Source organism: Rhea americana, unplaced genomic scaffold (genome assembly GCF_003343005.1).
Source record: "Rhea americana isolate MKP2758 unplaced genomic scaffold, rheAme1 scaffold_168, whole genome shotgun sequence".
NCBI lineage: Eukaryota > Metazoa > Chordata > Aves > Rheiformes > Rheidae > Rhea > Rhea americana.
The window spans coordinates 342,465-354,719 of record NW_028185794.1 but is presented as its reverse complement, the minus strand read 5'-3'; the positions used below and the strand labels follow the sequence as shown (position 1 = coordinate 354,719).

The 12,255-nt window shown below is 49.4% G+C and overlaps 1 protein-coding gene across 1 annotated transcript; it reads left to right on the top strand.

Moving 5' to 3' along the window:
- Positions 1-544: 544 nt before the first annotated feature.
- On the top strand, positions 545-6,253 carry DUOXA2 (dual oxidase maturation factor 2). The gene is made up of 7 exons (XM_085300680.1): positions 545-599; positions 2,099-2,262; positions 2,445-2,502; positions 4,360-4,494; positions 4,687-4,900; positions 5,378-5,592; positions 6,054-6,253. The coding sequence occupies exons 2-7, from the start codon at positions 2,116-2,118 to the stop codon at positions 6,251-6,253; spliced, it is 969 nt and encodes a 322-aa protein (XP_085156806.1). The 5' UTR covers positions 545-599; positions 2,099-2,115.
- The last annotated feature ends 6,002 nt before the right edge of the window (positions 6,254-12,255 follow it).

Genomic DNA, 12,255 nt, shown 5'->3' with positions numbered 1-12,255 from the left:
CGGGTCCCGGCTCCGCGGCGCGGGCAGGGAGGCAGGCAGGGACGAGCCCGGCGCTTCTCCTTGGCCCGAGCTGAGCACCAGAGGATGCTTTGCAAGGTGCGCCAACTCCGGTTGCGCCTGCCGCGAGCTGGTGGGTGGACAGCCGCGAAGGTTGGGGCTGGACTGTTTCCTCGAGTATACCCTGAACAGCGGTTCGCAGAAACTGCCCCGAGTGGAAGAAATGCCGCCGCCCCTTGATACTGTTTGAAACTTCAACTTGGAAGAACAAAAGAAACGTTTTCTACGTTATGTTCAGATTTTTCAATTCCTGTGTGCTGTTATCTCCTTTAACTTACAGAGAGTTATATCTGGGGGAACACCAACTTGGTAATCCCTCCTTCCCTCGCTACATCTTRTATGCCATTTGAGGAAAGAAATAATGAAACCAGTGGAATTCAAGTAATCAAAACTTAACTTTTCCCAGGCAGAAATGTTTGTTTATCCCTTCTCTTTTAGCAGGACTGATTGTTCGTGAGCACATTTGCTGGGCTGGGGACCTGCAGCTGGACTTCTGTCTGATACTTTTTTATTGGGATTCAGTTACRGCTCCTACTTTTCAGGTAATCCTAGAAAAAATGGTACTTGAAGGCTGTCTTTCTTTGAGCTTGATTATCCTGTAGAATAGCCCAGCATAGCTATAGCAAAATAACCCGAAACAAGATTTTTTAAGTACATGATAGCTCTGCTACTTGAGCAAAAGATCTAGATAAGCTCTAGATCAGTGAGTTCAGTACATTAGACCTTTCCCCTCCTAAAGTCTAGTCTTCTGTTAAACTGTTTGCTGTAATGWTCTGAGCTCTCAGTGGAACTCTTCTGAAACCAAATACTGCTTTATGGTTTCGAGAGTGAGTTCAGCTGTTCAGGGCCAATTATTTTGTGATGCTTATTATAATCTCCACCCACTTGTAAGCATTTTGGACTTTCTCTTTTGTGCCTGAATTGTTTTGAGTTGGAGCTTACCTAAAAATACAATTATTGTTGTTTGCAGAAAATGAGAAGAAAACCAATTCCTCCATGTCAGGAAATTATGAAATTATATTTGGTCATGAGTCATATTAGCTCTGGCATCCTCTGACTTTTGAAGACTTCTCAGGGCAGTCTCATGCAAAGATGCTATTAAATAAGCAAAACAAAAGGATTTAACRTGTAATCAGTTCTGGCAGAAAAGATCTAACCCAAAAATGGGGGCAGTTTTGTAATTGCTATAACTTAAGTGTTGGTGGGAGTTGAAAGCAATCAGGGAATTACACATGGAGTCTGCCATCTGATTTTATGTAACTCTGATGTCTCTGATGGCTTTGAGATTTGGTCCTGATGCTCATGTGCTACTGAGGAGTCTTGCATTCTTGGGCCCATGTCTCAGCTCTGGTGGGTTACTTCTGTCTCCTCTGGGCCAAGCTCAGAAAAAATCCACTCCTTCCTCCCCAAATCATGCTCTGCAGTGTTGGGGGAGAAGCCTCCTTCAAGAAAGGGGGTAGAGTGGAGCTGGTAGGCTTTGTTCTTTGTGAGCATGGCCYGAAGCTGGGATAATTTTGCTACCCTGAGGCTGATGTTCTCAGTGGCTCATTGCTGTTCTGGAAGAAGTCTGCATGTGCCAGCTTGGAGGAGTAGTGGTTGCTGGCTTGAGGCTTCCTCTAAGGGTACACCACAAAACGGTAGAGGGAAAGGCCCAGCTCTGTCCGGGGAGGAGCTGCTCAACAGGTTTCTGGGTCAGGGCAGCTTCTCAAACCATAGCAGAAGAGCAATGTGTGGTTCCCCCATGTTGTCACAAGCCCTTCAGGACATTCGAGCCCTGCCCCAGGCACATCCTTTCCCCTGCTAAGGGCTTTGAGTGGTGTGTGTCCCTGCTGTGCAGTATTTCGTCATGCTGGTTTCTTTGAAGAGTTGCATTTCCTTGTCCCTCTGGGAAACTTTGTGATGAACTTCCCGCAGGTGATTGTTCCGGAGCTGAGATGGGGTTGAGGTGTTTGGGGCTGGAGACCCCTGAGGCTCAAGGCAACCTGGCAGCGTAGTGGATGAAGCAAGCTGGGCCTCTCCTGCGATAATCTCTCTCTCACAGGCTCCTGGAGGTGTAGGATGACTCTCTTTGATGGCGTTTACCCCTTCTACCCTCAGCAGAGAAAGAGCTTTGTTTTCGATGTCAGTACCATCATAGTGATCATCGTCTTCCTAACACTTGCTTGCAGTTTCTTCATCATCGTCCCAGGCATCCGTGGACGAGTGGTGCGTGACCCCTCTTCCTGGTGAAAAAATGTCTAGTCCTCATATTCTGGGGAGATGAGAAAGAGCTGCAGGTTCTCCACACACCAGAGTGCTCCCAGCTGGCTTTTCGCTGGCTGGGGGTAAGGTGGGAGGACAGCTGCAGCTGTTCCCCCATGCCTGATGTCCCGTCTCTCTCCCCACAGAGGCTGTACTGGCTAATCCGYGTTCTCCTCAGCCTTGTTGTTGGGGTGGTGATCGTTGGTAAGTGTTACAMAACACTCTGAGGGTTGGCCCGTGCAAAGGATTAAACTCTGGGACAGGGTTTGTGCCTGGGAAACATCAGCCATGTTGATCACAGCCATGGCCTGGCAGAGGCTGATTGCAAGGTCTGCCCTACCCCTGCAACAAAAAAGCAGGGGCTTAAGAGCACTTGGAGGTGCTTATACCCACACCTGAATCAAGAGGGCACTTTGCTCACTCCAGCTGCTCCAAGGAGGCCAGACTGCCCTGCTTAGGTGTGCTGCACAGCCCAGCTGTGCAACCCCTCCTGAGCTACCTGAGGCTGAGGGAGCATGGCTGAATAGCTCGGATTGTCGCCAAAGGAGTTTGCAGGGTGAAAGGAGCCTTGCAGTGACGTAAGGAGAGCAGGTCAAAACAAAATACAGGCAGGTTGGAGGGAGGGAAAAGATTTTCCAGGGAATGAGACAGGAGGGRGAGGATTTGATTTACTAGAAATCAGGGAATGTTTTGGAGTAAATGGTACTGATGGGGAAACCAGGAGGACCAGACTGGGTATTTCAAAGGCACACAGGGCTGCACGGAAAGTGAAGGATGGAGCAAGGGGAGGGAAGACGGCGGGTGAGGACAGCAACCAGCCCTATCCCAATGCGATAAAAACTCTACAGCTTTAAAGAAAAGATATGGCAGATGACAAGACCATTTAGAGAGGAATGACAAAGCACAGCTTAAATGACTCAGATCCTAGTCTGACAGGACAATAACAGTAGGCAGCCAGGTGTAACCAAATATGTGACACTACTGACTGACRTGTGGGTCACAGGGCACAGTCTGACATGTAGTGGTGTCCAGGTGCTGCAGGGTGCCACCAGATCTGCTGGGGAACATGGTGCCAGGCTCCAGCCAAAGAAGGGGTAAAGGTACAGCTATRCTCCACAGCCTCAACCCGTTCAGCCCTTGCTCAGCCCTGGAGAGCCATCCAGTGCCTCCTTCATTACAAGGAAGCAGTTAAGTGCTGCCTGGGCACACAGAGGAATTAACTGTTGTAAAGGCAATGTCAGGATTTTTGTCTGGCAGCGGCAGTGCCCACCTGACTCTGTAGCTAGAAAAATGTTCCTCCAGGACTGCTGCTGGATCAGTGCTCTCACAAGCATGGGAGAAGCTGATTCCACAGCTGAATTCATTTTTAGGARGACCTAAAAGGTCTCTTTCAACTTGAGATCAACCTGAGTATACCTTTATTTTCAGCTCATTTCAGTGCTGGAAAATTAAGTCCACMGCTAAGTGAATGTGTTTCAGAAAAGGACACTTTTGCTCTGAAAATATAAACTAGGAATGTTTCACATTTTTCTTTTTTTCCTAACTGAAATGACCAGCAGAACTGTGACAGCACTTGCCACCCTTCTCCACTGGTCCRTTTGACAGTGATACTCACTATTCACTAATAGAGAGATCTGTTACTCATTAATGAGCTTAATATTCAGCAACAAAACTCATCCCTTGTCCCAAGTGTGAGGAATCGGCTCATTTTGAAGCCCTGTCCTTCGGGGCATGGTGTGTGCTGGGGTGTGGAGGCTGCAAGGAAGTACTGAAGAGGATTCCCAATGAGCAATCTGGTTGTGAAGTTCGTCCCTGGGGATTTGAGCTTTCTCTGGGATCATGGGAGTGGATGCCCTGTGAAAGGAGGATATGAGCTCTACCAGAGCTTCGGGAACTAGCTCAGGCATGTTCTTGTGGCTTAGTCAGCTCTCCTGCCCTCCTTTCACTCAGTTGCAGTCGCACAGCAGGAAAACTGCAGCTTGTACTTGCCCCAAATCCCTCATGAGCAGAGCAAGACCTCAGACCAGCCCCTCTTTAGCCTCAACTTACTTTTTCTGGCAGCTGTCCAGTACACAGGGGACTGGGAGAATGGCTGGGTGAAAGCAAACACCTCCTACAAGTCCTTCAGCCATGCCTTGGTGAACGCGGACATCGGGCTGCACATTGGCCTAGCAGGGGTGAATGTCACACTYGTGGGTGAGTCTGATGTCCCTGTCTGGGGCTGTGAGGTGGCCATAGCCTTGGGAGGTCTCCAAGGATTTTGTGGGCTGCCTTGGTCTTACTGGCCTTGCTCCTGACCCTCTGTTGTCATCGAGTTGCTTGTGCTCTCAAGTGGCAACACTTAGACTAGAGGGTCACRGCAGGACCTTAGTTTTCCTCCTCCATCAGGAAACCCAATGAATCAGGTCAACGAGACCATCAACTACAATGAGCACTTTGCCTGGAGCTTCGATGCAGATTATGACCACAGCTACAGTGTAGGCCTGAAGAAGGGGCTGCCCAGCCCCATCCTCTATGTGGCAGAGAAATTCACCACCCAAAGCCCCTGTGGTGTGCACAACCAGTATCGTATCTCTGGCCACTACGCGTCAGCCACTCTCTGGTGAGCCTCACTCTTCTGGTGTGGGCAGGGGAGACRTGAGGATATGGGAAGGGCTCTGCTACCTTGTCTCTAAACCTCCAGAACTGGTGTGCAATGGGTAGTAGTTGCACACTGCAAGGAGGAAAGTCATAGGAGTGGAGGAGCATCTGCGAGGTCTGCTGTCAAACCTTCTTGGGATGAGTAGAMAGAAACCTTCTTGGTCCTCTCTGCAGATGAAGCCCAAAGGGGTTGGGCAGAACACATGAAGCCCACAGGGTTTGGGCAGAACATGGTGTAGATCCCTGCCATGATGTGGTGATGGAGGCAGGGACCCGTCTTCATGAAAGAGAGTTGGAGTTGCTGTCCCTGGGGGCTTGGGAGACATCACATAGYGCAACYGGGACCCCAGATTCCTCCTTCCACRTAGGAAACCTTACCTGGAGCATCCTAGACCATGGAAGTTGTGCGCTTCATCACTTGGTCTTCTCTTGTCTCTAGGGTGGCCTTTTGCACTTGGCTCATCTCCAACATTCTCTTCTCCATGCCTGCCCTAGTCTATGGAGGATGCATGGTCCTGGTCACAGGGGCCTTCATGATTTTTTCATTGCTCTCCTTTTCCACCGTGAGGAACTCACCAATGTGTGCGATCCAGTTTGGGCCTGCATCCCTTCACATAGGCTATGGGGGATCTTTCTGGCTCACGCTAGCGGTTGGTAAGCACAGCAAGCTACATCAGGGTATGCCACTATGTCTCTCTGAATGCATAAGAGTGTCAGCATTTTCTCCCCCAGAAATGGAGGTGGCATAGCTCAGGGCATGCAGCCCCTTGTGCTCTGCAGGAATCAGAGTCCCAGCAAATGCCTTTGCAAAGCAAATGCTGATGGAGTTGTGGGGAGGGCTAGCAGAACTTGGAGCACCTTCCCCATCTAAAGGGTGGTGGAGGGATTTTTAGTCCCTGTATTCCTAAGGTGTAATAATGCAAAGAAGTGGGGAACACATGCCTGTGGGTTTTAAGATGCTCAGCACAGCAGCTGAAGCCACCTCATATGGAGGAAGGCCATCTTCTATAAGGGAAGGTATTGTTCCTTGATGGGGGCCCATTGGAGGAGGGATGTGGGATGGGGAACATGCTGGTGCTCACAGGCATGCTCTCTGAGAGCACGTTGTTTTCCAGGCTTGCTCTGTTTAGTGATTGGGGTCACGGCTGTTGCACTGCACTTCTTCAACTTGGACCTGCTGAAAACCTTCTTTGATCTCCATGTGGATGAAGCAGAAGAGTGCCAAGAGATGGCCGAAGTGTACATCAACCCTCATTTCATGCACAATGCTCTGTCTCCCCCTCAGCCCTCCACACTCAGCCCTAAGAGTATCTAGAAGAAGGTTTTTTTCCCACTTCTTCACTGAGAGTGGGCCGAAGAGGGCAGAGTACAAACCCCTCTTGGTACCCCACAGAAACCTGTCTCCCAAGCCAGCTGCCACCAAAGTGTGCACATAGATTGTGTTGGGATGGGGACTTGCTGAGAAGTATCTTTGAAAGCTGCACCTCCCTGCTCATGTTCTCWGTGAAGGGGCAGACTTTGAAGAGAGTCAGCAGTCTGTAATTGGAGCACCTCATGGCTCTGCAGCTTTCTAAGCYGAGCATTCACCTGGGGATCTCTGTCCCAAGAAGTGGGACACCATGCCATAATGTGGTGCAATGAGTCTTCAGTGGCAGGTTCCCATACTAAAAACCAAGCTCACTGGTGTGACTTCTTCTGGGGAGTACCCAGGAGACTCCAAAAGCCAGGGATTTAATCTGCCCAAGCTTTATTTTCCCATGCACTGATGTTTAGTGTAAACCTTTAGGTGTACCTAGAAAAGCCAGGCACAGACTCAAACCGTTAAGCTGGATGCTGTGTGAGCTAGAGTAAAAAATCTGCTCCAAAATAAGGACTGAGTAAAGTACCATGGAGGTTTTCATGGGGAATGCAGAGATGCGGTGACTTTCATAAAATGTTTTCCAAGCTTAAGCTTGTGTAATAACACAAGAATAGTAGGCTAACGTAGACCTAAAAGATGTCACAGGAAAGGCAGAAAAAGGAAGAATGAGCTTACACCTGCATAGCTGAAACAAAGCTATGCTGCCTGGGCTTACCTCAAAATGCAAGCCTGAGGCCAAAAGTCAGATCCAGCCTGCTTATAGCTGAGGTAAGAAATGACGTGCATCCAGTCACGTTATTACAAATAAAAGATGGGCTCTGGAATCAAACTCATTGACAGTATGATGTTTCCAGCAGGTATGAGGAGATTGCCATAGCTGAATGTTCGATGCCTGAGCAGCTTTAGTGTAGTTAATTGTAAGAGAGATTATTTCTGTATTTTTTTCTTTTCCTTCTGAGAAAAATACTCTTGTTAAACTGGACTACTTATTTCTTTCACACAATATTTTTATTGAATTAGTTTGATTTGTTATAGTCAAGAATTATTATTTTTAATATCATTTTTTCAAAACCACATCTCTGAAATATTTTGGGGCTTTTCTGGAATAGTTTCTCAGATAGAGGTTCAGAAGCGTCTCTGCAGGTGGCCACTTATGATCTCGAAGGAGGAGCATCTTTCCCTTGGGTGATGCTGCCTTGGCAGAGGTTCCCCAAAAAGGGACTAGATTTATTGGCGCTTACCAAGTAGGCCCTTGAACAACGTTTGCCATCAGAAGCAGCATACCACAGTGATGTGGGAGATCCTGAAAAGGAAGTGTCAAAGTGCACTTTAACTTGTCCGAGGAGCAGGATAAAAGCTGTAAGGTTAAAGCAACAGAACTTGCAGTGGGTTGATTCCCTTAGGAAAGGGAAGAGTCTTTCTTGAGCCTTTGCAGGTGAGGCCGGGGATGGGGTGGGGGGTGGTGGACTTGCCTGAAGGTGCTACAGCAAACACAAGCTATTAGAGCTGGTATGGGACAGATCCAATGCCCTGAAATTACAGGAAGTTGGGGTATTTCCTATTCTTTCTGCCTCCACACCTGGCAGTCCAGCCCTCTCCAGCCTCATCTCTTGCCTTAAGAATGATTTTCCCCCAGAAGCTGGTAAGGTCCTTACTGGAAAAAAAGCTGTGGCCTAATAAATCCAACACACAAATGCATGAACCCAAATAAACAAAAAGTACATAGAACTGGATTCATCTAAAGCATTGAGCCACGATTACCAGGCCAGCTCTCTGTGTGGCCGGCTGGTTTGCCAAGAAACACGTGATGGGATTTCTGCAGCTGGATGTGCATGGGGCTGGGTGAGCAGCTGCAAGAAAACCATGGGGAAATGCAGAGATCCCTTCACTCATAGTGTCTCTCATGGAGATAATGTATTTTTCAGCAACAGCCCAGCAAGGTCAGAATAATGAGGGCTGGCTGTCCTGGGTGCGGAAATGTTGTGAGTCTCTCTGGCCCCCAGAGACAAGATTTGCAGCATGTTTGGACAGAGGACTTCTTCGCTTGCCACCTACAGCCTCCTAACACCCTTGCTGGCTGGTGGGTTTCTGTCTGTCCCTCTATAGGCTTGCTCCTGGGTCAGGCAGGCAACCACAGCGTGTTTCTGAGATGCCAGGCTGCGCTGCCAGCTCCTGCAGCGCTCTCAGGGATCTTAGCACTGGGCTCCCAGCTTCACTGTGGCAGTTGTTCGACCTCATTTCCCAGCAACACCTGTGCGTAACTTTCTCCACACCCTTGAGCTGATCTCAGAGTGTGWGATTTGGGACATACCTGCATCCCTCTGTGTATTTTTATTTACTTCTCTGAGAAAGCACTAAAAATCAACTGGAGCATAGCGGCAGGAGGCCTCCAGCTACACTGGGAAAGTTTAACCAGCTGAGGTGCCAACCAGAGCAGTGCCACCCCCTTTGCCAGGCCAAGACTTTCCCTGTCCTGCTCTTGTGCTCCCTCTGTACTGTCCAGTACCACCACCCCAAGACATCTCAAGGATTCATTTTGAAGTGGAGGTGGCTGTATGTGTCTGAGGGATGTATGTGCATGAGGTCCATTGCATGTGGCCATTCTCAGCCTGAAACTGGAGGAAGCACTGGCAGAGAAGAAAGAGATGATTGCTAAGACTGCTAAGAAGCACCCAGCACCCCATCTGCAGCAGCAAACATCAAATCCATGAGGCTGAGGACCTGCTCAGTTCACTTCATGGGTGTGCAGGGAGATCAGAGGCCTGGCAGGAGTGTGCCTCTCTGCTTGAGGACAGCTGCTAGGGAGGGCCACTGTGGGGGAGGGAAGCTGGCAAATGATGGTGGCTACTTGCCAGCTTTTCTCCCAGCATTGTGGGGACAAGGTTTGGCAACCTCTCCAAGGAGCGCAGTGCTCTTCTGTCTGGCTCTATTTATCCTACAGTGCTTATGGATCTGATGTGCAGGTGATTTGGCACTGCAGGGACAGAGGCTTGGTGCTTCAGAGACTTTTTCTGGGAGATTCATAGTTGAGCAACTTTCTTATTTGCTCAGGGATGATTGTTTTGCCTCACTGCATCTTACTATAGCAGCTTATTGACATGCACTGTAACAGTTTTGCTTATATGAACCSTGAGCAGTGCTGCTGTAGGACCTACCTCCTCCATCACAGGTCCCAGATCAGTTTCTTAGCTGGACTGAACTGTTTCGGACAACAAGACGTAAAATAATTGCCGATAAATCCCTGGCTCACAGCCAAGGCTGCTTCTGGCCCTTCGCTGCCCRGGTCAGACCTGTTTGCTGGAGGGAATCTGGCATCTAACCAGAGTCCATGTGCCAGGAAATGGAGAAGCGCTATATGTGTCTCAGACTGGGGCTCGGCGAGGCTCATGGTCCTATGCCTGGAGGCACTTGGCTCCCAGGGGCAAGTGGCCACTGTGCCATTTAGCRAGCACCAGAGCTGCCCTCTCCCCTGCCCCCAAGCTGGGCTGCRAGGAAGAACATGCAAGGGAAAAGGAGAGGTTTAGATTGGCAGAATTTGAATTTTTCTCATCGAAAATAAAAGAAGTGGAGAAATAAAAAGGTTTTGTTAGTGCCTGGGGTCTTATTTATCTGCAGGCTGTGGCTGAAACCTCCTTTGGTACATGCTGTTGAGAATATTGTGACTGAGATCTCTCAAGCCCACTTTTCAGATCTATTTTTAATTGACTGTCAGTGAGAGTGAGGTCCTCTTTGAAGACTCTCCCATACGGAGTGGGATGAGGTAGGCTGCTGTGCCCAAGCACTCCTCCATAGAAGACCTGCCATGTCATGATCCGTCTGCAAATCTCCYTGCTGAGCTGAGGATTGCTCCCACCAAAGTGTCTTCATGCCCACGGTCACCCAAAGAGCTAATTCCTTATGCTCAGCCTACTTGCTCACCTGGAAATGCTTCAATACCCCATTTACCATGTGTTGCGTTGTCCCTACTGCCCTGCCTTAGTCAGATGCACCATGCCTGGGCACAAAAGGGCTGTCAGTGAGTTTTTCCCTATCCTATTGTTGCCAGGCCAAAGGAAGGGAGTGTCCCAGGCCCGCCAGGTCTCAGAAGTCCATCTTCTTTGCTAGACAAGAGAAAGATCAGGTCCAGTTTATTTCACTGAGATAGAGGGGAAAATATGTAAGTACAATACAGAAAAACAATTTTGCAGGATCTGCACAGAGTTAAAGGGGTGCAAACCTAAATCATTCTCAGTTGCCTCCTTTCCTCCACATAAATGGCCAGGATGCAATGGCAGCCTGGAGTAGGTGGCTACATCCAACCTGCCTGTGCAGTATTTGAGCACTGCATGCCCCACAACACACACATTTTCACAGTTAAGCAGGATGAAATCAAGCCTTTCAGACATGGTACGGAGTGGGTGGGTCCATACCCACCTCTTACTAAGTAATTTCAGGCACTCTCTGAGGCACCATAGCACCTCTGTTCCCTTGTCCTGCTCTTGTTCCTTGTTACATCCATTCTGTCTTCCTTTCAGAGGGCTGCAAGAACACTGGTGACTGATGGTTTGTGACCATCCGTTCTGATGATCTTTGATATGTGATATGTGAAACTCCATCCAGAGCCTTGCACAGAGCCCAGAGAAGGGAGTAGGGTGGGAAGGTGGCTGTTTCCCCCGCTCCTGGTCCTTTTCAGGGTGAGTGGACTCTGAGGTCTGGCCATGCACATACTTAGGCTGCTCCTAGGTTGCCCCTGTGGTCTCTGGGTGCTTTTAAGCATTGTAAGAAGCAGGGACCAAAATCAAACTCTCTGACTGTGTTTTTTGTCCAGCCCCGTGTACAGCCAAATGCACCTCAGACCTGTTGCCCACATTGAACCTGAGCTGTGGGATTCCAGGATGATCTGAAATCCAGGATGCCTTCAAGATTTGGTATCGTCAGCACCCCCACTAAGTCATGGCCCTCCTTGCCAACCTGTCCTTCATGACACATCAAGAGGAAACACTGCACATGGGGCATCCTGGTGGCCACAGGGCCCAGCTCTGCCCATTCGTCCTGCCTACTGATGGAAAGAGATCTCTGGGCAGAGTCCCCTGGCTACTCAGAGGCCTCTGGGTTTGGGGTGCTGTCGGGGGGGGGGGTGTTTGGTTCATTTTTATGCTTTTCTCTACTTTCTTTTGTTTTAGCCTCTGCATCTTAGGGAGGACTCTCAGTGTTTGTTGGAGATGGAGTAAGTGGAAAAGCAGTAGCTTAGTGGCTGTAGCTGGACAGGGCAGGGCAAGGATTCCTCACCCCAGAAGCTCTTCCTGATGGTGAAATGAATAGTAATAACAAAATTGGGGCAAATTCTTATTTTTGAGGCCTTTCCAGGCTTTGATATTCTCATCACCAAGTCCTTCATGTGTCTCTTCCCATTTGAACTCTTCAGGGGTTTGGGGCTGGTGCTCGAATTCAATCTCCTGCCAGTCCCATCTGTCATTCATTTTGTGTCAGGCCATGGCAGAGGAAAAATGTCAGCTCACCTTGTCCACTCAGGATAGGCCATGTCCATGGGCAGAGGGGTGGTGGAGATGGTTGCCCTCAGAGTGCCAGTACAGTTTACGTGGGTGCTGCTCAGGGTACTCTCCTGCCTCAGGGAGCTCACAAGCTGCTTGAGACAGCCCTGAAAGCAGCAAGCCACACAGGCAGGCAGAGCATCTGGTTTTAAACCCAGTCTCCGGGCTGCTCCTGCAGAGCTGTGCAGATGCACCCACATGCCTTACAAAGCACAAGCAAGAGGGAAGAGAAACTGCTGCTAGTCTGGGCAGTACAACAGGACCTTCTGTGGTGGAGGCACTTGGCATCAAACTGTGACAGGGGCAAGGCAGGGSAGGGACAAGCTGGGACCCTGCCCTGTCCCTGTGCTGTGGCCAACTGTGCAGAAGAAAAATGAGGTTTTCTTGGGCTTCAGTTTCCCTTCAGTGCTCTCCCACCCAAAGGCC